Below are 27,837 nucleotides of genomic sequence, written 5' to 3'. Positions count from 1 at the left end.
GACACCAGCTAAACAAGCTTGAAAGTAAAGTAGGGGAGGGACTGGCTGGGTCACCCAGGAACCCCAAGCTTGCAGAGCCCCCTTGGTCTGACAGGCAAACAGAGAAAGGTTTGATCAAGTCTACCAGCCAAGTTTTGTGAGTCTTGCCCGGGGGAGCAACTCTTGCCCGGGGTAGGAGCAGAGAGACCTTTTATAACCTCTCCCGGGGCGGAAATGATGAGCAGCCGTGGTGGCCAATCCGAACTCCAGGACCTCATGCGAGGGTGGGGCTTCATGGCAGGTGCCCAGGAGTTCTCCAGGGGAACTATGCATTGCAAGTGAGCTCCGCATCAGCACAGAGCAGAATTCTGGCAGGGATTTCCCAAGTGCCTCGTATGCCCTTCCTTTACTGCAATAGGGATCACTTGTCGCCTGAGAAGGGCGTAGAGACGCTACCTTGCCGGCGAAGCTTGCTAATAGTCACGCTTTATTAATTCCAACTCCTCCCAAGAGTGAGGGGGAGAAAAATCCCTGACGGCATGTGAGCCTCGGGGTCCCTGTGGCCCACGGAGAGAGGCTTGACTGAGGGCTTCCCAGATTGCCGCGAGGCATAAAGGAGCCAGCTATGGGGAGAGCCCAGCTCAGGGCCAGACGTGTGACCGAGGGCTTTGCTCAGTAATCATTCTGTCCTGGTTCAGACAGAGCTCAGGAAGGACACGTTCTGAGGCTGGACGTAGAGTGAAGAGAACACCAGCTCCAAGGGGCCACCTCTCGGAGCAGTCGGCTCCCCTTCATCCCAGTTCCTCCGTGGGCTGGCCGCATGACCTTGGACAAGTCGCTCCCCCTCTCTGGGCCCCCGTTTCTTCATCTGTAAACTAGGGCTGGTAATGCGACCTCCCTCAAAGGACAGAGGTGAGCATGAGAGCAACTCATCCAGGAGCACGCTATGCGGTAGCTACGTTTGCAGCCAGGCCGACCTGGGTTTGAATCGCGCCACCAGCACTGACTGCTGTGCGATTTGGGGTGGTTGCCTTGACCTCTCTGGCCCTGTGTTCCTCCGTCTACAAAATGGTAACGCTGCCTTCCACGAGCGATGGGGAGCGTCCAGTAAGTGGGGCGTGAGTCTGCTCCAACCCCAGCTCTACCGAACGGTACGTATGGAGGTGCAAGGACCTGCCCTCCCCTGGAGGCCCCTCCCCAGCCCCCCGGGGCTGGCAAAGGGCCAGCTGTGGTGCTGGAGGCAGCCTGTAGCCCTTCCCAGCCGCCCCGCCCCAGTGGTGACGACCCGGCCCCTGCCTGTCTGAGGGGCAGGAAGGAAGTGAAGAGGGTAGCTGGCGGCTTCCTCTTTTCTGCCCTGCTCCAGGCGCTGGGCTCTCTCCCTCAGTGCCTAGGAGCAGGGGACGGCAGCACCATGGCCCCCCGCACGGCTGCCGTCCGCCAGACCTGCTGCTGCTTCAATGTCCGCATTGCCACCACCGCCCTGGCCATCTACCATGTGGTGAGTGGGCGGGTGGGCGCGGGGAGGCTGTGTGTGTGTGTGTGTGTGTGTGTGCAAGAGAGAGGGCCCCAATCTACTGACCCCCTCGGGTGGGAGGACCGCTGCCCACCACCTCTCCGCGGGAGCCCAGCCAGATCCCTTCCCTGCTCTGGGCCTCAGTTTCCCCTTTTTCAAGCTGGGAAGGGGGGGGCCTGCAGCAGCTGGCAGAGTGGAGCAGTGGTGGGAGGAGGGTCTTCATGCTGAGAGAATGGAACTCACGTTGTCTCTGAGGCTCAGTTTCTGCCTCTGTAAAATGGGACAAAAGAACAGCCTCAAGGTTCAAAGGCAGCAGCAGCCGGCAAAGTGCGTCGGGAGCCAGGCATCTCGGGAGAAATGTGGGCTGGGGCTGTTGCCAGGGGATGGGGTCGGGCCCCAGGCACAGCCTGACTCTTCCTGTGGGGGTCCTGGGCCGCCGGGGGGATGAAGGTGGGACCCTCTCCTTTGTGCTCCGGGCGGGGAGGGAGGGGTCGCTGAATCCTCTTGGTTTACAACCCACCAAACCACCAAAGAAGATCTGAGATCTGGTGCTACGGGGTGGGGTGGCTTGCCTGGCCCGCACTGAGGGGGAGCAGCCCAGCAGTTCCCCTTTGGAAGCTGGTGTGCAAACCGCACCCCCCCCCCCCCCCCCCCCCCCCCCCCGCCGTGGAGCCTTTGTCTTTTCGCTCGGAGCGACTGTGGGCAAGCCACAGCCCCTTGGGGCCAGCGGCTCCCCGCTCTGTCTCGGTGGGTGAAGCTTGGGGTCTCTGTTCACTCCTGCCCGGACCCCGTCTACCCCACCGCACGACTCCGAGCCACACCCAGCTCCCCCAGACCCAGGCGCCTTCCTCCTTAGGGTGACTCAGGGCCTGTGGTTAACAGTTCTCTCATGAGCCTAGAAGGGCTTCCTCAAAATTAGCCTAAATCCGGCATTCTGTTGTGGTGGGCTGCTGGAAACTGCTGAAGTCTGGCTGCATCTGCTTCCTGTCTTGGGCAGGACAGGCAGGGCTGTGGCGAGAGCCCGGCCTTCAGAGGGGCGGGGCTCCTCAGCGGATCAGTGCACAGCTAGCTTCGGGGTCCACTCCTGGGTGCAAATTCTCGCCTCCCCGCTTCCGAGCTGTGCCGCTGGGGACCGCCGACTTAACCTCTCTGGGCCCCGGTTTCCTCATTGAACACAGTAATACCTCTCTGGCTGTGAGGGTCGGGGTGCCTGGCGCACAGCAGTGTTGTGAGCAGTGCCTCCGACACAGTGTGCTGCCGGGCACTTGGAGTGATGCCGGTTTGGGGCGCTTCTCAGAGGTTGCCTTGCCCAGCTCCCGCCGGCGTGAGAGTGATCCTGGGAGAAGCGAATGGCGCCTTGGTTGTCCCCACGTGAAATCCTTAGGGCCTCTCCAAGCTCGGACTGGGCAGCGTTCTCCGAAGGACGGTGATTGGCCCCCGCGGCGTCCCTGTGGGGGAGAAGGCCCCCGGGTCCGTACCCCAGCTCTGCCACTGACTGGTTGTGTGACCTCGGACGAGTTTCTCTCTCGGGCCTCCGTGTCCCCTTTAGAAAATGAGGGGTGGGGATGTGGACTGGCGCAGAGGTTTCAGACTCCAGCCTCTTGACGGGCCGGACAGGTCGCGTAAGTGAGCGTAGTGGGGCGGGCGGACCCGCGGTGACCTCGGGGCCCTGTTCTGGGTCTACCCCGGTGGCCGGTCTCTGCTTCCGCTGAGTGTTGCCACACAGGAATGCGGGCCCCAGCAGCCGCTCTTCTGACATTCAGAGAAGCAGGAAACATGGCCTTTTATGCCCCATGTTGTGGCGTTCCCATGTTGGCGACCGGCTCGAGGTGAAAAAGAAATCCCTGTGCGGGCGGGACCGCGTCCACATGCAGGCTGCTTGGGCCTGGCCTCTGTCCTGAAGGCCCCAGGCTTCGCGACTCTCGAGAGTTCTTCTTGACCACGCTGCGTGAGGTCCTCACCAGGACGTGGTGAAGCGACATCAGTGCCTGCCCGCAGAGCTGGAGAAAGTGTGGGCGAGTGACCAGGGAAGCCTCCTTGGAGGAGGTGCCATTAGGGGAGGCGTAGCGTATGGGGGGTGGTGAGGCACAGGTGTGCAAAGTGCACAGGCTGAGGGGTGGTGGCTTGTGTAGGGGACACTTACACAGCCCAGGCTGGAGGCTTTGGCTTGGGGTGCAGGTGGTGGTAGGGGCTCCGAGTGACAAGCTGAGGACTCTGGGAGTTCGGGGTAGGGTGCTGTTGATATTTGGGGCTGGAGAATTCTTTGTCGTATGTTGCGGGACGTTTCACGGCATCCTTGGCCTCTATCCACAAGGTGCCGGTAGCCTCCCCCCACCTGCCCAGTTGTGACAACCCAAAATCCCTCCAGACGTTACCAAATGTCTCCCGGGTGCTAAGTCACTCCCAGTGTCTGTAATGTGAACCATGGGGAGCCATGGGATGTTCTAGAACATAAAGCATGAGAACAGAGGAGAAGCCAGGAAGCTGTACTGGGCAGTGCTGTCTGGGGTCCTTGGTTGGTTCCAATGGGGGGATCGTCCTCTGCTCCTTCCCAGAAAGGGCAGGGGGGCTGGGGGCTTTCTTGTGACTGAGCAACTGGGGGGACAGGTATACAGTCCTGGCCTCTAACATCTGGATGGAAAAAGGGAAGCTATTGCCCAGATGTGTTGATTGCCCAGATTGTCGTCATCTGGAGCCAGTCATGGGTGACAACATTAAGAGCTATTCATAGACTCGGCCTCTCTGGGGAGGCTTAAATTGGGTCTTTGGCCCCGGCTTGTCTGCAACCCAAAGCCTGTCTTAAATCAATGGTAAGAGGAAAGGATCCCCGGAAGGCCCTTTTGCTCAGAAATCTCTCCCTCCCTGACTTCTCCCCTCCAAGGCACCTGGAATCCCATTAGGAACGCATTGCCCGGACGAAAAAGCTTACACCCGCTGTGGTTTCAAAACCTCGTAGCACCAGGCCGGGGAGGGAGGGAGGCCGGGGCTGGCTGTCTCTGGGCTGCCAGGGTTGTGAAAGCTCTAATTGTTTCTACACTCCCGTATTTATCGTGTCCGGTACAATGCACACGTATGACTTTTTAAAGTAAACTTAATTTTAGAACAGTTTTCGATTTACAGAAATGTCACAGACATAGTACAGAGTTCCATACGCCCTGCACCTGTTTTCCCCTAGTGTTAGCACCTTATGTGATGGCTCGTCTGTCACAGTTGATGGGTCGCCTTCGACGCACTAACGTCCACACTCTATTCAGATTTTCTCAGCTTTTCCCTAACATCTTTTTTTTTTTTTCCCCCTGTCTCAGGATCCCATCCAGGATACCGTGTCACATTTAGTCCTTATGTCCCTTAGGTTCCTCTTGGCTGGGACGGTTTCTCAGATGTTCCCTGTGTTTGGTGACCTTGACAGTTTTGAGGCGTGCTGGGCGTACGTTTTGTCAAATATGCATCAAATGGGACTTGTCTGAGGGTTTTCTCTTGGTGAGGCTTGGGTCAGGTGTTTTTGGGAGGAAGACCACAGGGGTAAGGGGCCATCGTCAGCACAGCATATCAAAGGTATGGACTCCTGACATGTCTTAGCACTGTTGACGGTGACCTTGGTCACCTGGCGGCAGTCGTGATCGTCAGGTTTCTCCCCACTGCCCCCACTCCTCCCCCCTGCCCCGCCTTCCATACTCTCCTTTGGGGGAGAAAGTCACTTAAAGAATGGCAAGTTATTTCTTGAGGGCGTTTGGAATTTCTCATGGGAGATTCGTCTGTTTTCCTCATGTGTTAATAATACGAAACGGTTTACTTATTTATAGCAGTAGAAACTCACGGATATTTATTTTGTACTTTGGGTTATCATCCAATGCTACTGTATTTATTTGGTTGCTCAAGTATATTGCTTTTTAAATTGGCAAAAAAGGGGCGCCTGGGTGGCTCAGTCGGTTGAGCGGCCGACTTCAGCTCAGGTCACGATCTCGCGGTCCGTGAGTTCGAGCCCCGCGTCGGGCTCTGGGCTGATGGCTCGGAGCCTGGAGCCTGCTTCGGATTCTGTGTCTCCCTCTCTCTCTGCCCCTCCCCTGTCGTTCATGCTCTGTCTCTCTCTGTCTCAAAAATAAATAAAACAAACAAACAAAAAAAACCCGATAAATTGGCAAAAAAAAGTAAAGCCATCTTACTATTTGAAGGAGCCTGTCCTTAATGAAGATACGTTCTCCAACATGCCTTCTTTTTATGTGCCGAGCTCCAGACCAGGGTCTGGACCTCTAGGGGCTCCAGGCCCAAGGACGACTGTGACAATGCCTTTGCTGGATGACGGTGCTGACTGTTCTGGGGGCACAGATGAGGGGCCTTATCCCAGTCCCGGACCAGACGGGGGAGGGGAGATTCAGGGGTGGCTTCTTGGAGGAGGCTGGCGTGCTAGGGATGAGCAGGCCCGAGCTTGGGGGTGCTGGGGAGAAGAGTGCAGGCCAGGTTGAGAGAGCAGCTTGAGCAAAGCCTTGGGGGTGGGAGAGACCATGTGATGTCTGGAACACGGGGAAGCTCGTGAAGCTGGGGTTTAGGGAGGGATGGCTGTGAGGTGTGGTGGGGGGAGGCTGGGCCGAGTTCCTCTTTTCTTGCAGGCTTCATAGCCAAAAGGAGGGATCTCTGCTTGGTCCAGTTCTCTCCTTTTATAGATGAGAAAAGCAGAGGTCCAGGAAGGTTCCTGGTTTGTTCCAGGTCACAGGGGGGGAGCCAGTCTCCTCACCCAGTCTTCTCCTCTTACCCATTTCTTCTTTATGGTCCAGCTCACGGGAAGCTTCCTCCTCCAGGAAGCCCTCCTGATTTGTCTTTCTCAGACCCCCCAGGGGCTCTCCTTTCCGCTCCGTTTTGGGATTGAAAATCACAGAGCCGTCTCCTAACTTACGAGGTGACCTGGCGCAGGCAGGCACTTCGCTGTCTGGGGCCTCAGTTTCCTCATCTCCTAAATGGGGTCAGTAGCCCCGGCCTCAAGGGCGACTGCTTTGGGGCATTGAGCTGATGCGGTCCCATTTGAGGGAGGGGCTGCCGGCTGGTGCCCAGAGTGGGCTGGGGGAGCAGACTGCATCTTTGAAAGCTCGTCTGTCTGGGGCCTAAAAATAGGCCCCAACTGCCAGGTGGGGAAAGTCCCTGATGAAAGTCTGTTAGAACCTCCGCCTTCACGCCTGGTGCCCCCATGTGGGGCAGAAAGGCCTTGGTCTGTGCCCTGCAGCTCTGTGCCCTTCCTGGAGGTGTGAAGAGGCCGGTGGGGGTGGGGCGGGGGTGGCCCAGGGGCCCCGTTGGAACTGAGCTCTGTTCCTCATCTCGGGGATGTGCACCCCACCTGCTAACTTATAAAATGCTGGAGGCCTACACAGCTGCTCGAGGGGGCCGTCAGACCCACTGGACCCATGGGGGGGCTGCGCGCAGGGCGCCCCCTGGGGGGCAAAGTTAAGCGTTTCCTGTGTCACCAGACCTGGAGGGCTGGGCGATGGAACTTTTTTACCCCGTGAGGGGGGCGAAGACAGGCCAGACCCCAGGCTGGGCTTTGTCCTCTTCCCCACTTCTTGGTTCTCAGGCCCCAGGGAAGGGCAGGAAGGGGCTTCTGGGCATGGGGTGTGGGTGGTAGTCCCAGTCTTCAGGAATCACCTGGATTGGAAGGACCCACTGCTGTCAGAGGGCCGCAGCTAAGGGAGGCACCAGCTGGGAGGAGGGCGTCCACCCCACTCGGACTGGGCCCCATGACTGGAGGGCCGGGTCTGGGTGGGGTGACGTCTTCTCAGTCACCCAGGAGGTGAGGCTTCTATTTTGAGGTCCTGGGACCAGAGCCTCGCTCCGTGCTCACTGCAAGGCCTGTGCTGGTCTCCTATGAGGAAGGGGTCCACGGAACGCCCAATGAGGCCGAAGGCTGAGCGAGAGGCTGCATAGGTGAAGGTTCTGGCTCCCTGCCCTGCCAGTCCTCGGCCCTACTACGGCCCAGACCATCCCTCCTCTCCCCCAGCCTCAGTTTCCCCCCCTGTCAAATGGGAGCCGGTGGCCCAGAAGTGTGGGGTCATTCTGGGACTCACAGGAAACCAGGTGGAGACATGCTTAGCCCCTGATGAGCGCCCCACAAATGGCAGCTAACACTGGAGCCCCCGTTGGGCAGGAGAGGAAACAGGCTTGGAGGGGCCAGTCGACTTTGCAGCCTGTGGCAGATGAAGGACGAGAGCCCGGGGGTCCTGCTCACGGCCCAGACTGTGGTGGTGGGGGGGCAGGCTTCTTGGTAGTGACAGGGGAGGGGTCAACTATAAGATCTGGTGGGGGGGGCTCGTTCGTAGAAACTCAGAGCCCACGTGTAAAGACACAGTCTCGATTTTCCCTGCAAAATGGGGAGAAAATGAGAAAAACAGAACTTGCCTCACAAGGCTGAAGTGAGGATAAGGGGCAGGTCTGGAAGGGCCGAGGGCAGAGGGCAAAGGGAAGGTCTTGCTGGGCTGTTACATGTGGAGGGCAGGGGGTCCCTGAGGATAGAACGCTGGCCCTCCCAGACAGCCCGGGCCGGAGCAAGACGCTCCCCACGGAGCGCTCCCATCTTGGCGATCCTTATGCTACAATGTGATAAACCGAGGCACGCACCGTCCGAATCATGTTCTGTGAGCTCCCCGCCTTTGGACAAGCTGTCCTTTCTGCCTGGAGTGGTCTTTCTCGGGCTTCTGCCAGTCCCAAAGTCACGGCCCCTGGAAAATCACCTGTTCCCTCATGTCTCCGACACCCCCCCCCCCCACCAGCCCAGCCGCACGGCAGCTACCGTTTCCTGGGGGCTTACTGGGTGCCTGGCACGGATGGCCCCCAAGTTACAATCCCCAAGAGAACTTCTTAGTTTCCTGAATGGGGCTCACCCACTTTTGGTCTTGTCCTTCCCTCTGCCTGGAACACCCTTCCCACTGCCCTTTGGGAGAAAATGTCTTTAAGACATACTGCTTCTCAGAAGCCTTCCTGGAGCCCCCAGTCCCGGACCCTGAACCCCCAATAGTCATCCCCATCCCAGGGCGGCTCCTCACCCCCAGCTCCTGGGCCCCGTGGCTCCTGTCTTCGGGCCTGGGGGCCCGGAAGCCTGATTTATCTTTGTAATCCCCAGGGCATGACACATAGTAGGTACCAGCTAATCGCTCTTTGATTTGGCTTTTGCCAACCTTTTATTGGTGTATAACTTACATAACTATCACAAGTGCACATCTTGAACTTGTACGAGGTGAACACACCCGTGTCACCTCCACCCACATTACCAAATAGGACAAGGCCAGCACCTAGAGGCCCCTGGTGACATCTCCTCATCACCGCCCTTGCCCCACTGGCTTCTTCCCACATATGTTCTAGAACTAACTAGGGATGAGATTTCACAGCAGGTGCCTTTTTGTGTCTGGTTTCTTTGCCTCAACACTGGGTTTGTGATCTTCCTCTGTGTGTGGCCAGCAGCCCCGCCGTGTAATATTTCACTGAACGGATACATCACCAGGTATTTGCCTGTCCTCCTGCGGAAGGGTCGTTTCTAGTTTGGGGCTATTACAAATAGGGTGGCCGTGGCCATGGGGACTGGTGGTTTGGTGTCCACACACAGGCACTTCTGCTGGTCAGCGAACAGTGGAGGGGGCAGGGGTGGCAGGGAGGACGGCAGAGTGGCAGCCTCGGGGCGGGGAAGCTGGCTCTGGGGCACAGGAGGGCAGCCGAGCCCTGGCTCCAGGGGCCCCGGCAGATGATCTCTGGGCCGGCTGGGGAGGTGACTGGGACGGTAGTGCTGTGGGGGAATGGCCCCCGCCCAGTGGCCCCGATAAGCCTCGGCAGGAAGTATGGGGTGGCAGAGGAGGGGGTGGGGGAGGAGAGCTTCCTCTTGACGCTGATACATCTGGCTGTCTTCTCCCTTCCTCCTCCCAGATACGTCGGGGTGGGGGGGCGGGCAGGGGAAACAGAGTGGGCAGGTGAGTTTCAGTGATGGCGCGACGATGATGAAAGTGATGATGATGATGATGGTCCAAGCGTGCAAGAGCCCTCGGGTCCCTAGGCCACCAGAGCCGGAGGACACAGGGTCTGGCTGGAGCAACCCTGAAAAGGGAGAAGAGGCGGGAAGGGGTGTGCACTTGGGACTCATCTCCCATTTTGCAAGCTGCGCTACGTGTGGAGGGAGGGTCGAGGACCAGCCCGGGCCTGACTCCTTGTGCAAACTCAGCCAACTCACACCCAGGCCCCTGCTCTCCTCGGACGTAGGTGGGGCGGCGGGGGCGGGGGGGACAGTCTGACCTCGTGGATTTGTGAAGCGTCGATAAAGTGAAAGGCCGGGAAAGTGTCCCGCTCCAGCTGGCACGTAGTAGGTGCTCACCGAGGGGCGGGTCTCTGTAAGTGGCGCCCCCCCCCTGGAATCTCAGAGGCCGGGGCCCTGCCTGCCTGCTTCTGAGGGGGTGCGTCCTGAGCCCCGGGAGGTCAGGCCCACCTTCCTGGTCAGGGAAGTGGTGTCTGAGCCCCAGAGTCGGGGAATGTCACATGTCACCACCACCCTCCCCGTGACTGCCATCAGCACAACCGAATCGAGATGTCACCACGTCATCAACATCAGCAACGATGTCCGTGACTACTTCCCAGCAGGTCCGCTGGAGTTGCCTCTGTCACCCCCCACCCTTGCCACAGCCGTGGTCACACACGTCATCGTAACTGTCTCCGCCACGCCAAACCCAGCCACGTGACAGCCAGTCCTCACCCCCCAGCAAGGTCGCCAGGGTCACCGCCACTATGGCCACGGCCATATTCCGTAGCGACCCCGTTCCTCTCGCGCCCACCCCCCGGCTTTGCCGCTCACCCTACGAGCCCTGCTGCCTCTATTTCAGCTCTAGCTGTCGGTTGCTTCTCAGAATCACTAGGAAAACAGAAAATCTCCCAGCTTCCAGGCCTGCTCAGCTTAGGGAGGTTGTGTTTATTGAGAAAGAAGGGACAGGGTAGGGCTGGGCATGGGGACCGAGCCCAGGGAGGAGCAGAGGGAAGGGGTGAGAGGGGGGAATGGAGAGCAGGGGTGGCGGCGGGGCGGGGGGGGCTGAGCACGGTCAGGACTAATGTGGTCTTGCCGCCTGAGCCCTGGCTCGGTGTCTGGAAGGAGGCTCATCCCGGCTCTGCGACAGGCTTGCTGTGTGGACTTGGGCTGGTCATTGTGTCTCTCTGGGTCTCACTTGCCCACTGGTAACATCCCCTCCTTCAGGGAGAGGCATTCCCGCCCACGAATTTCCCTGGATCTGCACTGCCAGCCTCTGGGCCTCTGCATTGTGATGCTCCCTCTTCCTGGAATGCTTTGTTCTCTTCTCTGTTGGGAAACTCCTACTTAACCCTCAAAACCCTACTCCAACTTTTCCCATTTGTGAAACCCTCCGTGAGGCTTCCAGACAGTGGCGATCACTCCCTCATCAGGGACCCTCAGCCCTCTGCAGGCCCTTTGTCGTGACTCTGAACACACTGGTCACCCATGGTTTCCCCTGGGGACTGTGACGCCAGCGGGCCAGGCCAGGGTGAGTGGCTTACCTAGACAGGGCCTGGGGCCATTGTGTGCTCAGAGAGCATTTCTTGGATGAACAAACAGAGGGAGTGAATGAGCGCCTACACAGGTTAACGAACACGGCCCAACCGTGTTGGTTTATGGAGCACTTGCTGGGACGCCTGGCCCCGTGCTGGGATGTCATTTGGCTTGACCGCAACCCTGTGGGGCAGGTCTGGTTGATATCCCCAGGAGGCAGGCTCAGAGAGGTCAGTGGCTTGCTCGAAGGCACAGAGCTCGGGTTGGACCCAGGACCACCTGACCTAGGCACCCTAGCTCTTCCCTGCGTGATCTCACCGCGGAAGAGAAAAGGCAGTGAGAAAGGCGCCGCCCTGGGGGAGCAGGTGAGCGAGTGGGCTTGTGGGAGGAGAGGAGCCCTGTCCTGTCCCTGGGGGTCGTGGGCCAGGGCCCAGCCAGACCCTCAAAGCTCCGGGAGAAGGCAGCTCTCTGTCCAGGTGGGTAGCAGCAGGGGTGTGGCGGGGGCGAGGGGGAAGGTGGCGGCCAGGGGCCTGGAACCTCGGGGCTCCTGAGGTCTCCGGGCCTCTCCCAGCATACACTGTAGGAACACCAGTTACTTTCCGGGAACCGCCAAGGCTCCTGGGTAGGGGCTTGGGTGGAACAGTGAGGGCCTGCGGATGAACAGAGCACAGCTTCAGGGGGCCACCCTGGGTGGCCTCGGTGTCACATGCCATAGTTTGCCATAGTTTGCAAGGAGTTCGATCATCCCAGTGGTGCAAATGGGGGTGACCCTCCTCAATGACCAGAGGGGGTAAACTGAAGGCAGGGAGGAGTCCGGAACTGGGCAGGGTTACACAGCAGTGAGGCAGTGGGGGAGGCCTCTGGTGCCCCACCTGCCGGCTCTGGAGTCGGAGGTGTCCAGAGCTGCCGGGGGAAGGGTGGGCAGAAGGTTGGTAAGACCAGGGGCTGGGCCCACTCGGCCCTGGGTGGAGCCCTGGACCCTGGGAGCCCAGGTAACAGGGTTCAGATCCCCGGCGGCCATGTGAGTTCTCTTCTCGGAGCCTCCATTTTCTCATCTGTAAAATGGGGAAAATGTGGCTTCTGTCGCAGGGTTTTGGGAGACTGCGATGGAGGCCTGTGTGTGCAGGTCTGGGCACACAGTAGGTACTCAGTAAGTGTCAGTTCCTCCCCCTCCCATCTCCTAGGGAGCGGAGGCTCCTGTCTTTCTCCTGGACTGGGGCTGGTGTCTTCTGCTGAAGACTAGGGGCCGGCAGAGCATCTGAGTCAGATTCTGAGTTTGCCAGGCTCTGAGCTGGTTCCTGCCTTCTCTGGGCCTCGGGGCTCTCACTTGGGGGACAGAATTACCTCCCTCGCCTTATAGGGCTGCTGAGAAGGTGGAATGGAGGGAAGGCTGAGCCCATAAGAAGGTGATTCTTACGCAAGGAAGACCACTTCCGGCACCTGCTGACCTCGCAGGAACTGCGGGGAGAGAGGGGGTTGGGGCCCCTCTGACTCTGCCCCCGGCGCAGGCATGGGAGTGGCGAAGCGGGCCAGGCTTCAGGCAGAGGCGGGAGGTTGGGAGGTGCTGGAAGGACAGTGGAAGAAGGAATCCAATCTCGGGCCCGTTGGCCTGGGTTTGAATCCTGGCCCTACAGATTACCAGCTGGAGGCCACAGACAAGTCACTGGACCTCTCTGAGCCTCGCTTTCCTCATCTGTGAAGTGGGGGTGGGAGTATTCAGAATAGTCCCTCTGCTGCGTTTGGGAGGATCGTCGGGAAGGTGTGGGTGGCACGGATAGCATGCGGTCAGGGTACACAAAGGTCCCTGCCCTTGTCTCCTCTTCTCGGGGTCATTGGATAGGGTGGAGGTGGGGAGGGAGGGGGTGACTGTGATGCTAATGGCAGGATGGCAGGCAAGATGGGGGGGGCCGTGAGAGATGTTTAGGACCAGAATTGAGGGGTTGGGGACGGCTGTGGGTTAGCATTGGTCTCCAAAGTGCGGTGATACCCGAGGTGACCGCTGGGACCTCAGGAGGACAGTATTAGAATTTCCAAACTTTTCCACTATATCCTTTATTAACTTCTGGGTGTGTGTGTGTGTGTGTGTGTGTGTGTGTGTGTGTGTTTTACGATGTTCGTGGTAACCAGAACAGTGGCACGTGCATTCGGTTTTGAAATGAAGAAATAGGGGCGCCTGGGTGGCTCAGTCGGTTAAGCGTCCGACTTCAGCTCAGGTCACGATCTCACAGTCCGTGAGTTCGAGCCCCGCGGCCGGCTCTGGGCTGATGGCTCAGAGCCTGGAGCCTGCTTCCGATTCTGGGTCTCCCTCTCTCTCTGCCCCTCCCCCGTTCATGCTCTGTCTCTCTCTCTCTGTCTCAAAAATAAATAAATGTTTAAAAAAAAAACTGAAATGAAGAAATACAGAGGAGTGTGTTCAAAGGGTTTTACTGACACAGGTGCATGGTCAAAATATCTGCACCCCCTGGGGTACTGGCTAGCAGGGGTGCTGAGGTGTTTTGGGGAGTGGGGTGTGCGCGAAGGAATCAGGAGAGCACTGGGAGACTTGGATTCCAGTCTCCACTCTGGCCCCAACTTGCTGTATGTCCTTGGGCAAGCCACCTAACCTCTCTGAGCTTCCAAAACAAGCAGAGGGGAGCTTATAAAATGAATGGGCAGAGGCTCTTTCGAGCAACTGGAGGTTGGGATTGTCTGGTTCTGAGCTTCATTTGGGACTTCCAGAGTCTTCTCTTGCCACACCTGGTAGATACCCATGTGCCCTTCTAAGCCCAGCTGCGTCTTATCTGTGGTCTGCTCTCACACCCCCAGGGACGGGGAGCTCACCACCTCGCAGGGTGCTCTGTTCCGTCCCAGATGGAGCTGTCATCTACCTCGCTTCCTCCTTCCCTCCTTAAAGGTGAACTTGAGGGGTGGGGGCTGCGAGGGGCTGGAACCCTAGCTTTTAGGGGCTGAGGAAGCAGCTCTTTTCTCTTGGGGCCGTTTCCTGTGGGTGCCAGCCGCAGCTCTCACAGCATCTGCCTTCTGCTCGGGGCTGCTCTCAACCTTTCTGGTGAAACAGAGCCTTTTTTTTTGGCTCAGCTCGCGCCAGGTAGAAGGGCAGCTACAGCAAGCTTGCTGTCCACCCCCTGGCACCCTGGTCTTGGTACCGCTGCAGCACCTCATGTAAGCTCCCCTCAGCCAAAAGCAGATTGTGTTTGCTGAGCCCCCACTGCAGGTTCCAGGCTCAGTGCTTTGCAAATACAGTACTATTCCTCACTGAATCCAGGGGTTGCCAGTTTCCAGACGAGAAGGCTCAGAGAGGTGAAATGACTTGCCCAAGGCCACGTATTGAGCTGGATTGAAATCCACCTCCGTCTGACCTGGAGCTCAGCAATTTATCACTCTTCTGTGCTGTCCCTTTGTGCCCCCCCTTGAACAGAATGTAACATGGCAGGAAGACAAGTTGAGACCTGTGTCTGAGCTAAAGCAAAACAAAACAAAACAAAAAAAACAAAGAAACCCAAACCCACATAATCGGCAGGGGGGAAACAGGTGGTGGGTGTTTGGTTGCCTGTCAGCTGAGCATGAGTTACTTAGTGCAGGGCCACCCAGAAAGCCTGTGTAAACTCACGCCATATTACTAGAGGTAGGGCAACCACTACAAGGAAGGAGATAGTATTGTGATCTCAATGTGGGCCGACGGTGCCTGGAGACTTGTGTGTAGAGGTGGGGAAGAGCAGAAGGCTGCTGCAAGAACACGGACGTACAGAAGACTGAGTTCCCTTGGCTGGAAGTATTTAAATAGAGGCCGCATGGCACAGGACTCCCACATTGGATGGCGGAGGGCATAGGCAAGGTGACATCCAAGGTCCTTTCAAACTGCAGTTTTGTGGCTGGACTTCAACTGTCACCAGGGCCACAACACTCAGGCCCATAAGATTTGGATGGGGTTTGTTCATTCATCTGTCTGTCCATCTGTCTGTCCATCCATCTATCCATCATCCATCTATCCATCATCCATCCATCCATCCATCCATCCATCATCCATCTATCCATCCAACATCCATCCATCATCCATCCATCCATCTATCCATCCACCCATCCATCCATCATCCATCAATCTATCCATCCATCCATCCATCATCCATCCATCTATCCATCATCCATCCATCATCCATCCATCTATCCATCCATCCATCCATCTATCCATCTATCCATCCATCATCCATCCGTCTATCCATCATCCATCCATCCATCCATCCATCTATCCATCAGCCATCTATCCATCCATCTATCCATGCATCCATCCATCCATCTATCCATCATCCATCCATCCATCCATCCATCTATCCATCCATCCATCCATCTATCCATCCATCATCCATCCATCTATCCATCATCCATCTATTCATCATCCATCCATCCATCTATCCATCATCCATCCATCTATCCATCATTCATCCATCCATCCACCCATCTATCCATCCATCCATCCATTTTTCCATCATCCATCCATCCATCATCCATCCATCATCCATCCATCTATCCATCCATCCATCGATCATCTATCCATTATCCATCCATCTATCCATCATCCATCTATCCATCCATGTATCCCTCCCTCCATCCATCCATCCATCCATCATCCATCCATCTATCCATCATCCATCCATCCATCCATCCATCATCCATCTATCCATCCATCATCCATCCATCCATCCATCATCCATCTATCATCCATCCATCTATCCATCCATCCATCCATCCATCCATCTATCCATCTATCCATCCATCTAACCATCCATCATCCATCCATCATCCATCCATCTATCCATCAGCCATCTATCCATCATCCATCCATCATCCATCCATCTATCCATCCATCTATCCATCATCCATCCATCCATCCGTCCATCTATCCATCCATCCATCATCCATCCATCTGTCCATCATCCATCCATCCATCCATCCATCTATCCATCCATCCATCATCCATCCATCTATCCATCATCCATCCATCCATCCATCCATCCATCCATCATCCATCTATCCATCCATCATCCATCCATCCACCCATCCACCCATCATCCATCCATCCATCCATCCATCCAATACAATAGCTAGAGCAGTGAGCAAGAGAGACACAAGCCTTCCCTGCCTGGAACCTTCAGTCCAGTGGGAATAATAGCAATAATAATAGCAAGCATAGGTGCTTCAAGTGAATTATTCCATCTGGCTCCACTACAACTGTATGAAGCAGGCATTATTATCCCCAGTTTGCAGATGGAGAAATTGAGGGCACCTGGGGATTGGTATTGACAGGGCTCCCCAGGGATTCATGGATCAGGTGCTCCCAGGCCTGTGTTGAGAATTCCAAGAGCTTGAAGCTTTATGATGCTCAGATGCCATGACTAAGATCCCATAAGGCCCAGAGCCTGTTATAAAAGAAGGTGCAGAAGAGGGGCCAGTCACTGGCGGGAGCCCTCAGAGCCTCCCCCCCCACCCCCCGCCACCAACCTTGACCTTCAATAGTCATAGTTATTGTTTTATCAAGAACCAGGCATGGTTCTAAGTGCTCTCCTGGGATGCTCTGACTTATTCCTCATGATAACCTTAGGTAGCTACTAGTGCTATCCTTATTTTACAGATGGGAAATTGAGGCACAGAGAGGCTGTGTAACTAGCCCAAGCTCACACAGCTGGGAAAAGGAAGGAGGAGGACTATGGGCTTGAGCCGTCTTATCTGTTTAGGCCACACTTTCATCCGGGATGCTCCACGGACCTGGCCTTCCGTCTCCTCCAGGAGCCTCCTCCCAGGCCCCTGACTGCCTGCCACCAGGGTGGGCGGGAGCAGGGGTGGGGGTGTGCGGGCCTCACTGATGGTCGCTCTGTCTGCCCGCAGATCATGAGTGTTTTGCTGTTCATCGAGCACTCCGTGGAGGTGGCCCACGGCAAGGCCTCCTGCAGGGTCTGGCAGAATGGCTACCTCAGGCTCGGTAGGTCCAGGGGACCCGGGAGGGGGAGGGGCCCTGGCGGCAGGTAGACGGGCTGGGGTTTGAGGCCCTGCCCCTTCCCTTCTGAGCCTCAGATCTCTCACCGGCAAAGGGAGATCTGTCCCCACCCAAGTCTCTAGGTGGGAGAGCAGAGAGGCTGGTGCTTCACGAACCTAACCAGCTCAGGGAGGTGATGGCAGGACTCTCCTGCCTCCCTCTGTCAATGGCTGCCCACGACCCTGGAATAAATTAGAACCTCCCCATGGTGGGATCCAGCCCCGGTGAACCTCTCCGGCTACACCTTGCAGCGTCCCTTTGCTCCCTGCTCTGGTGGTGCTGGCCACACCGAGCTCAGCCCCGTCTCAGCTCCTTGGACTCCTGGTCACTCCACTCACAAGCTGCCTCCTCAGAAGGCTTCCCCGACCTCGCCCTGGGCCCGAGGGTGGCAGACCCGGGCCACCCTCCCACCCTGCATCCTGTGTTACCTGAAATGTTCTGTTTGCTACCTTAGTAGTCCCCAAGACTGAGAACTGCAGGAGGCCAGGGCCTGGGCTTGCTCCTTCACTGTCATAGCCACCACACCAGTGGCTCCCAAAATGTGGTCCCTGAAACCTGCATGGGGTTCCTGGGGGCACCTCTGGGCTGCTCACTGCTTTCCCTTGCCTTTCAGCCAACCTGATCTCCAGCTTCCTGCTCATCACCATGCTCTTTGTCATCAGCTTGAGTCTGCTGATCGGAGTGGTCAAGGTGAGGGCTTGGTGGGGGGAGGGGACGGAGGTCCGGACCTGGGGCCTGGCAAGGAACCCCAGATGCCCTCCTGCCCCCCTTCCTGTTCACACCCACTGAGTGGGCAGCACTGGCTGCCAACAGGGTAGGAGGTGGGTATTTTGGGAGACTCCCCCCTCCCCGCCCCTGCACCCTAGAGATCGCCATGCTTCCTGGCCGTTTGGAAAGTCTCGTTTCTGTACCAGACTCGTCAGGATGGAGGCCTTGGTTCCCCGTTAAAATGCACGCTCCATGGGTGGGGGCTTGCACACGGATGCTTTGGTTGTACTAGCTGGTGACCCACATGCTCGTAAGCTGCCAATGCAAGCAGGGAGTTTTGACAGGGGAAAGAGAAGGGTCATTTTGAGGCCTGGGGACAGAGGAGAAAGCAGCGGGTTTTGTCATCAGTGAGAGGAACCAGAACAGAGGCGGGGTGGGGTGGGGTGTAGACGCCTCTGGCTCTGTTTCACCCAGCTAGCAGGAGAGAGAGAGAGAGAGAGGGAGAGAGAGAGACTGGGCCTCAGCCTCCTGTGAAGAGGAACCAGTCTGTCCCTCGGCCCCCAGGGGGCAGGAAGCCAGGGCCTCACTACACAGGCACCAGAGCAGAACCCAGCAAGGGTGTCCTGGGGAGCCGGTGGCCCGGGACTCACAGGCCAGCAGCGGTGGGGCAGTGGATGGTTTGGGGCTGCTTTGGAATGCCTCCACTTTGCCTGAACTGCCACCATTCACTCCCTGAGCCAATGCCGCTCTTTCGGAAGCCCGGTACCCCAGGGAGTGATTTTACCCTCGGCAGGGCAGGTCGCGGGGCACAAGTGGTCCAGCTAGAAAACTGGATCGGGGCGTCTGGAAGGTTCTGAGATGGAGTCTGGGTTGTTTTGGTGGCCTCCTGAGTGATCTTAGACAGCCACCCGAGAAACCACAAAACCACCCCTTCTGCGATTTTGTCCCCAACAGCGGGTTCGAATGCACTCATACTGGCCCCCTCAGTTTGAAGGAGAGGGACTTTGGCCTCAGCCTCCCAGGGCCTCTCACCGTGACTGGACCCCCTGGGAGTGGTCACCTAGGGAAGGGTCCCACCATTTAAGCCAGTGCAGACTTTACCCCACCACCGGACCTTTGTTCGGCCCTTCTGCCTCCTGTCTCCTCCCATCCCCCTTGTGGTTCTTTCCAGATCTAGCCTCAGTGTCCCCACCTCTAGGAAGTCCTCTCTGATCCCTTCTCATCTGTGAAATGGGCACAAAGCCCTTCCTTGTTGGGTTCTTGAGAACACATTGAGTCAGACCCTGCCCCCGAAGGCCCTGGGGCGCTTATCTCTGTAGGTGGGGACTGTTCCCTGTGTCTCCTGGGACATCGAGACGCCTTGCATTCAGGGCCTGGGTCTTACCTTCTCCCCATCCCCAGAATCTCACTCCGGGGTGTGGGTCCACGAGGAACGACCTCAGCTGAGCCAGGAGGGGATGATTTGGGAGAGGGCCATACTCCCCGGGGGAGGGAGCTGCCGGTGAGGGCAGGGGGTCCCTGGGGGCGTCGGGCTGCACAGGACACCCTGACCGTGCCGGGCCTGTCTTCCAGAACCGGGAGAAGTACCTGCTGCCCTTCCTGTCCCTGCAAATCATGGACTTCCTCCTGTGCTTGCTCACTCTGCTGGGCTCCTACATCGAGCTGCCCTCCTACCTCAAGTTTGCCTCCCGGAGCAGCAGGGTTGTGAGTACCCAACCCTGACCCACGTCCCACAACCACCCCCCTTGCCTGGGGGAGGTGGTAGGGGCTCAGGCTGGCGAGGGTGGGAGTCCCCGGGGCCCCTCCCTGGGTGATGAGCCCGAGCCCCGTCGGATCACCCCAAGCCTCCTCCTCTGGAAAATGCATGATGGCACATCATCAACAGAGTTATGGGCATTCAGGGAGGGAGGTGTATCCGGGGCGCTCAGCGCCTTGCGGGCAATCAAATGCCAGCCACACGTGATGCTATACCACAGGGAAGGGCGCATGGCCATTTCAGTCCCCAGCCCCTGCTCTGTCCCTCCTTCGTGACCTAGCGGAAGGAAGGAGGCTAAAGACGATTCACGCCAACGATGAGGGCCGATGCCTGTGACGGAGGGTGCCGGTCCCTGACTCGGCGCCCCAAAAGTCACCTTCAGACTTTCCCTAACTGTTGTCCTGGAAGAGACTGAGTTGCTGGACCCGGGCTGGGCCGCGGGAGCCCCCCGGGGCCTGCCACCAGCCCTTGGCGGGAATGTCTGAGAAACGGGCGTCCGTTTCTTTCTGGGTACTGTGGGCTGGACAGTCGTCAGCATCCTTGGCTGAGTGTCTCTCGGGCTGAGGGAGCACCGTGTGCCCCACAGCCCCGGGACCTCTGGGTTAGGGCCTCACTGCCGGTTTGCTTCCTTCCTCCCGCCTTTGCCCTCCCAAGGGCGCCCCCAAGGTCCCCCTGATGACCCTGCAGTTGCTGGATTTCTGCCTGAGCGTCCTGACACTCTGCAGCTCCTACATGGAAGTCCCCACCTATCTCAACTTCAAGGCCATGAACCACATGGTGAGTCTGGGCTAGGGGGCGGCGCCCATCACCGGCTCTGCAAGCTGCTTCCCCTCTCTGTGCCTCGGTGCTCAGGCTGGGCCCCCTTCCTAAGCGGGGCCTGGGAGGAGGACTCTTGGTGGGGGTGATTTCTCGAAGGAGAGCTCTCAGGACGTCACTTGAAAAGGAGTCAGAGAAGCAGGGGAGGCAAAGGGAGAAGCCGGGAGGACACGCGACTTTGGGGCCGCCCCGCTCGATCCCAGGGGGAGCCCTGCTGGGTGAATTGCACCGCAGAAATAATACTCGTTGTCTCTAGCGGTCTGACGAATTATCCCCAAACCTAGTGACGCGGAATGGCTGACCGTTGCTGTCTCACGCTGGGTCCGAGGGCCGGGAATTTGGGAGCGGCTCAGCTGGGTCGTTCACACTCAGGGTCTCTCGTGAGGTTACACCTGAGGTGGGGAGGGGGCCGCGGACGCCAAGGGCTTGACTAGATCTGGAGGACCCACTCCCGACACGGCTTACTGGTGTGGCTGGGACGTACCTCCCAGAGCCCTCGTCCCGGGAGCCCGTCCTCTGGAGAAGGGCATCGGCGTGGCCCCACCGCAGCTGGGGGCCGGTGCTCCAGCCAGGAAAGAGCCAAGTGGGCGGGCTTGCTGAGCTCGCCTGTCGCCTGGGGCTGATGGTAGGTCGCACCCCTGGCAGGGGTCGGGCAGGATGATGGCTGTGCCACGCCTGTGTCATTCCTCCACGTGTGGAAGAGTCCCTTGCGGGCAGAGGCGCTGACGTGGCCCCCAAATCTCTTGCAGAACTATCTCCCCAGCCAGGAGGGTATGGCTCACAGCCAGTTCATCAAGATGATGATCATTTTCTCCATCGCCTTCATCACTGTCCTCATCCTGAAGGTGAGAGGCCCTGCCCCCCCGGCTCTGGGAAGCGTGGGGAGCCGCTGCTGTCCTCCCTGCTCTTGGCTCCTTACTCCAGCCCTCCCACACCAGCTCCTTGGACCCCACTTAGGATCCCCAGGGACATCCCATTGAGAGGGAGGGGATCTGTGAAGACCCCCCCCCCCCCCGTGTTCAGGTGTCAAGGACTTAACCTGTAACCTGGAGAGACCCTGATCCAGGGAAGGAGGAGTTGTTCGGTCTGGAATCAGATTCAGAAAGTCTTGGATGTGAGTCCCAGCTCTCCCCTTGCTAGCTGTGTAGCTGGTGTTCGAGCCACTTCGCTCTGGGCCTTGGGTCTCATCTGTGAAAGGGACGTAATTAATATTGCTTCGCCCCGTCACAGTTTTCTGTGATTCAAGCACCAAAATGTAGGTGGGTCCTGAGGTCATGTTACTAGAGGTTGGGTGATGAGAGGGAGGGAGGGGAGTGGTTTTATTCTTCTCGGAGGTGGTCCGGTCCAGAGGATAGAGTCCCGTGTCGGGTCCCTTAGACCTTAGAGTTCTTAGAGAGATAAGAACTCTAGAGACTTCCTAGAGAGACAGGACAGACTGGAGTGTGTCAATAGCAGCATGACCAGGAGGGTGGGGAGGTAAGAAAACTCTGCCATCTGAGGGAGTCAGGGAGACCAGGGCAATTCAGCTGAGAAGAGAGATGAGTCAAGGGGGACATGATCCCTGTCTTCAAATACCTGAAAGACCCTCATGGGGATTCCAGAGGCCAGCGCTGGAACCCGTGTCCCAAAGCCGCGGGGAGGCTGATGTCGACTCAGCAGAAGATGGGGCTTTAAAGAGGGTTCTTTTCTGACTGTGACAAGATGAGCAGAAAGGAGGCAGTCAACTCACCACCCACCACCGCCCAGGGACCACGTCCGGATATCTGGGTGTATTTCCTTCCCGTCTTTCTGTGTGGGTGGCTGTCACCGGACGTCACTGCCTCCCTCAGTTGGAAGCCCTGAGCAATCTCTGTTGTCACCTAATGCCAGCCTGGAAATGGAACTTCACTCCTTCGAACCTTCCCTCTAAGGGCGAACCCAGTGCAAGGGCTTTAGTGAGGTGCAGCGAGAACCTTCCGGAAGGCTTGGGGGAACCAGCGCGGGGGTTGACATCATACATCAAGGCCACCACACAGCCCTGTACCCCCCCTCCCCCCATCTCCCCTCCTCTTCTTTACCCCCTTGGGTGGGAGCTCTCTCTGCGTCCCACACGCTGCCTCAATGGCCACCCTCCACCTGCTTGGTTTCCCCAGGCCCCTCCTACTTCGTTCTTTTATAATTCATTTTATTTATTCCTGCGACCTTTAAGTCCTCATCGTGGGGTTCCGTAAAACAAGAGAGCTTCCTGAGACGGGACCCACTCTCCTTCCTTGGGGGCTTCACTCCCCACCTTGGAAAATCCACCCCCCCTTCTTACATCAACTGCTAAGAGAAAACAGTTGCTGACGTCATCTGCCAGATGTATACATCTGTAGATATAGTTTTTTCTGCCCTTATAAACGCAGGATGCTGTTGCATACACGGTTTTGTAATCTGCTTTAACAAATGACATATCCTAAGCACTTTGGGAGAAAAGGTTTCCCACCACGGGCTCTGTCTCAAGAAGGACGGGGTCGTCTCAGGAGGTGGGGAGTTTCCCAGCTCGGGGGGTGGAGAAGACTGATTTGTGGGACCATTGCCAGGGAGGCTGGAGGGGGACCCAGAAGCCCCCAGAAGCCCCCTTCCGCGCTAGGTCTGTGGGGGCAGTGAAAAGGACAGTGTGTGGAACGCTTGGGGCTGGCCGGGGAGGCACCCCTCAACCGGAACCAGGGCGTGAGCAGCAGTGGCCGGTTGCTGCCTTCTGGGCTGAGCTGGGGCTCCCCGGGGAGTGCCCAGCATCTGTCCCAGGCGCGCTGGGTCAGCGAGAAGAAGGGCCGGCAAAGCGTAGCCTGACCCGGGCCTGTTTCCAGGTCTACATGTTCAAGTGCGTGTGGAGATGCTACAACTTCATGAAGTACATGAACTCAGCCGAGGAGAGGAGCGGCTCCAAGACGCTCCAGAAGGTGAGCCTGGTGGTGGTGGTGGTGGGGGCGGGGGGTCAGGTCCCAGCCCTGCCATACGTTGTGTCATTTGGGGCAAGCCTCTCTCCCTCCCCGGGGTTCAGTTTCTCCACTGTGAGATGATTGGACCAGAAGAAATGGGAAGATCTCTTTTGGCCCTGATAGTCTAGGATGTTATTCATGCATGCATTCAATATTTTCTGCCTCTGACTCTTTGGTGGCCTTATATCCAACCCTGGGGGTGCAGAGAGGACTTAAGACGCCACCCTGTGCTGGGGGAGTGCATAGCCCAGAGTGAATCCAGATTCAGAGATCTGATTGCAACTCGGGGCGTAGCGTTGGGGGGGGAATGGGAGCATAGAGGAGGTACCTGGTCTCCTCTGGGGTATCAGGGAAGACTTCCTGGAAGAGGTGACACTTGACCAAGTCTTGGACTGTCAGTTGATGCAAGTTAGCTGGGAAAGGGGAAGGGGCCTTCTGGGCAGAGGGTTGAGGCGGTCTTAGAAGCAGCTGATTGGAGATGTGATGGGCAAAGTGCAACTGGTCTAAACGTCTGGGGCCACTTTCCTCCTCTGTAAAATGGGGGTTGTATTAGCCAAGAGTCTGTTGGTCGCCAATGGCAGAAATCAACTCGGTCTGACTCAAGTGATAACAGGGAATTTATTGGCTGCCAGGACTTGAGCGTCCAGCGTAAGTCTGGCTCAGGCTGGCTGAGTTGTGACATCTGGTGAGATCTCATTCTCTCCGTCTCTGGACTGTCCTGTCCTCAGTGTTGGCTATGTTTTCAGGTAGCCCTTTCCTTGTGGTGGCAAAATGGCTGCCAAAATCCCTAGGTTGACATCCCACCCTCTCAGCAACCCCAGCAGAAAGTCCCAGGAGCACGCCTGATGGACCAGCTTGGGTCGCAAGCCTATCCCCAAACCAATGATGCTAGCCAGGGGGGAGGAGATTCTACTTTGCGTGGCCGCACCCAGGGCGCATGTCCTTGGATCTGAGGGGTGGGGCCAATTCTTCTGAAAGCATGTGGACTGAGAGCGTTTTCCCAGGGAAAATGGTGCATGGTTATCAAAACAAGGGGGTTTGAAGCTGAACAGGCAGAGGCCAGTCTGTCCCCTACAGGGATAGACACTGCCCCTGTCTCGTGCATGCAGTGTCAAGCATAGTAAGTACCCAAGGTCCTGGGTGGGCAAGGTGCTGGTCACCGTCATCCATTTTGCCAGAGGTGGGGGTTGGAACCCCTTGACTCCAGGTTGGCATTCTGGTTCCTTCCGGCCAATTATCAGCCCTTATCTCTCTGTCGCTCCCAGGCGGTCCTGCCATCCTATGAGGAAGCCGTGTCTCTGCCATACAAGACCCCGGACGGGGACCCGGCACCACCTCCCTACTCGGAGGTGTGACGCCTGCCAAGCCCAGCCCTGGTGCTGGGAGGGGCGGAGCTGTCTCGCAAGCCGCTTCTTCGCTTTGGTGGCCCCTGCGGCCCCGGGGTGAGCCGCCCGGCTGACTTCAGGACAAACCGGCTTGTGTCCCCCTCGCTGGCCTGCTTTTCCCGTGGGGCCTGGGAGATGCTCACGACTGGGTCAACGCTGTTGGCGGAGTGGCTCCCGGAGTCCCTCAGAAATTCAGTCCAACGAACCTCGGCTCGTTTCCATCTCCAGCACCTGTCTCACCTGTTCGTCATTCTAAGTTCGGGGGGTTTGGTTAAACAACTTGCAACTTGACCGCTTTCGCCACGTGGCTGTCAAATCAAAATACGCTTCCCCGTGCAGGGAGGTGGTTTGTCCAGACAGCAACAGCCGTCGCGTTGGCTTTCAGGCCGTTGTCCGTTCACACAACAAACAATGCCGCTCAGTCATCGCCTCTTGGTTCCCCCCCTCCACCTCCACCAAGCACAGCGTTCCGATTTCTTCAGACGGCTTGTTTCAACAATTACGGTCCGCCGCCCATCAGTCAGTTTTAAACTAGGGACAGCATTCAATAATAACAATGCTAAAAATCAAATTAGCCCCCAAACTATGCCATGCAATCGCATGTTGCCCACGCTGCTCCCTTGGGCGCCTCTGGGCGGCTGAGCGATTGTTAGCGCAGATGAACATTCAGGCACTTGCCAGACGTCACCCAGCAGCTACTTCCAGGAAATAACGGTTGTCTCGTCACGGAACCGTCCCGACACACGATGGTTTTGCCGAAGAGTTGTCGTCACCAGCAGCTGGCCGCACGTGGTCACTATAGTCACGCAGCGACTGCCAGTCCATTCCACAGGCTGGTCCGTCCGTCACCAGTCCCGGCACAGGGGACTCCGTCCTGCCCAGTGCTTGTGCTTAAGCAGAAATTTAGCCCTGACGCCAGGCGGGTCCGTTGGCTGGACTGAATCCGTAGGTTAGGCAGGCAGACTCTTTGTGGGCCCAGACCCTGCCACGGGCGCTCGTGTTGGTGATGGCAGAAGGGAAGGTTTTGGTCCCAACACCCCCTCTTTTTCCTGTTTCCGGGGTTCTGAGGATGCTGACCCCAAGGCGGAGACAGGGCCATGGAGGCACGTTCTCTGGGGTCTGAGAGGGGGATACAGAGGCAGAGGGCTGTGCAAGAGGTTCCCTGCCAGCACCCCCTTGGGTAATTGCTTTGTGTGTGATGGGGAAGAAATTTCAATAAAGCAGCATCACGCTTCTCTTTGGCTGACCTCATTCTTTTTTTTTTTTTTATGTTTATTTATTTTTGAGAGAGAGAGAGGGAGAGCGAGAGAGCACAAGCGGGGGAGGGAGAGAGAGAGAGAGAGAGAGAGAGAGACAGATGGGGGATCCGAAGCAGGCTTCGTGCTGATAGCAGCGAGCCCTGCTTGGGGCTCGAACTCATGAACCGCGAGATCATGACCTGAGCCGAGGTCCGACGCTCAACCGACTGAGCCACCCAGGTCCCCCTGATGTGATTCGTTAAAATGTGGTGTAGGCAAGGGCTGGGAGTTCTTGACCCTGCACTGTTTCTGATCACAAGTCATGGACCGCATAAGTACCCTGATGTCTCCCCAGGTAAGGTGTGAACTCCACTCACCTAGAGAGTGCCTACTTGGAGTCAGATCCTGTGCTGAGAACCGGGGGTGACCGCAATGGGTCGGACTTGCCTCCAGTGACCCACAGTCTGGGGTGGGGGAAGACAGATCCATGATGATTATAATAGCCCACGGCCAACACCACGATGGGGGGAGTCCCAGAGACCCCTACAGTCAGCGAAGGCTTCTTGGAGGACCTCTCGCCCAGCGGGATTGGAAAGGCGGGCAGGCAGCAGTAAACAAAGAGGGGAAGGATGTGGAGGGCCCCCGCAGAGGTGGGGAGGGGAGGGGTGGGTGGGCTGGCGTGGCTGCACGTGGGGATGGGGAGCCTGGCCAGGTCGTGGGCCTGGATCGTGAAGACCCTCGGCAGTCGTTAGGGTCCTTTGGCCGCAAGCCCACCCTGGCTCACTTTAGCCAAGAAGGGTATTTGCAAGAAGGAGATGGTCGCAAGGAACAGAAACCTTAGCGAACCGACTTAAGAAAAAAAAAGAAAAAAAGGTGGTTGTGATATTTCTTGGCTCACATAAACGACAAGTGCAGCGATTTCTGGCTTCGGGCATGGTCGGACCTAGGAATCAAATTTTTCAATGATCTCTCTCTGTCTCTCTCTCTCTCTCTACCTCTGGCCTTTATCCTCTGAGGCTGAGCTGCGGAGGGCCTGCCTGAGAGTGAAGTCAATAGAGAGCCTGGGGCAGCCTGAGTTGGGCTTGGTCACCGGTGCTGATCGAGCCTTGAATGTTGCACAAGGAGCGGGGGCTGATACTGGGACGAGGGAGTCCCTGGAGGGTTTGGACAGGGGTGTTGTGGGGTCGGGTTTGGGCTCTAGGAAGGATGAGAGCAGGTGCAGGGAGCCACAAGAAGCCTGATGAAAGAGGTGTCAGCTTTTCTCAGGACATTTCTTCGTTTTTAAAATATTATTATTATTATTATTATTATTATTATTTGTGGGTTTTTTTTTGAGAGAGAGAGAGCGCATTGGTGCAAGCAGGGGAGGGGCAGAGGGAGGCAGAGAGAGAGAGGGAGAATCTGAAGCAGGCTCCACGTACACCGTGGAGCCCGATGCAGGGCTCGATCTCACGACTGTGCGATCATGCCCTGGGCCCAAATCAAGCGTCGGACGCTCAACCGACTGAGCCACGTGGGCCGCCCCTCTTCGTGGTGTTTCCTGCTCTTTGTCGGATCCCCAAGGAACTGACAACGCAGGCTCCGACAGATGGGTAGCAAGCTCCCGTTCGCACACGAAGGAATGGAGGTCCAGAGACATCCGGTGGCTTTCTCGAGGCCACAAAGCAGCCAAAGATTGGACCACGTGCCTTTGTTCTCTACTACGCTGGGGGCTATTAAGAAGGTCTGAGGCCCCAGCATGTGTGAGCTCTTGCTTCTCGAGACGATCCCTGTAAAGGAGCTTCCCAGAAGCCCCCATCAAATGAGCCCTGGGGACAGAGTTCTCAGGGGGAAGGGGATTGGTCTTGTCTCCAGCCTTGTATCCTCACCAAGAGGACACCAAGAGGGGGCCGTGGCCGTGTGTCCGGAGGACCGGCTGAAGCGACACCCTCCCGCCTCCCATC

General features: G+C 57.5%; 1 protein-coding gene across 1 annotated transcript; it reads left to right on the top strand.

The window, feature by feature from the left end:
* Nucleotides 1-1,306: 1,306 nt before the first annotated feature.
* On the top strand, nucleotides 1,307-25,891 carry LAPTM5 (lysosomal protein transmembrane 5). Its single transcript, XM_042996206.1, has 8 exons — nucleotides 1,307-1,477; nucleotides 16,884-16,977; nucleotides 17,645-17,721; nucleotides 19,312-19,443; nucleotides 20,150-20,272; nucleotides 21,061-21,156; nucleotides 23,140-23,232; nucleotides 24,537-25,891. The coding sequence occupies exons 1-8, from the start codon at nucleotides 1,391-1,393 to the stop codon at nucleotides 24,624-24,626; spliced, it is 792 nt and encodes a 263-aa protein (XP_042852140.1). The 5' UTR covers nucleotides 1,307-1,390; the 3' UTR covers nucleotides 24,627-25,891.
* Nucleotides 25,892-27,837: the final 1,946 nt, after the last annotated feature.

This window comes from Panthera tigris, chromosome C1, assembly GCF_018350195.1.
Source record: "Panthera tigris isolate Pti1 chromosome C1, P.tigris_Pti1_mat1.1, whole genome shotgun sequence".
Lineage (NCBI taxonomy): Eukaryota > Metazoa > Chordata > Mammalia > Carnivora > Felidae > Panthera > Panthera tigris.
Note: the sequence above shows the minus strand (reverse complement) of the source record. Positions and strands in the feature narration are given on the sequence as shown.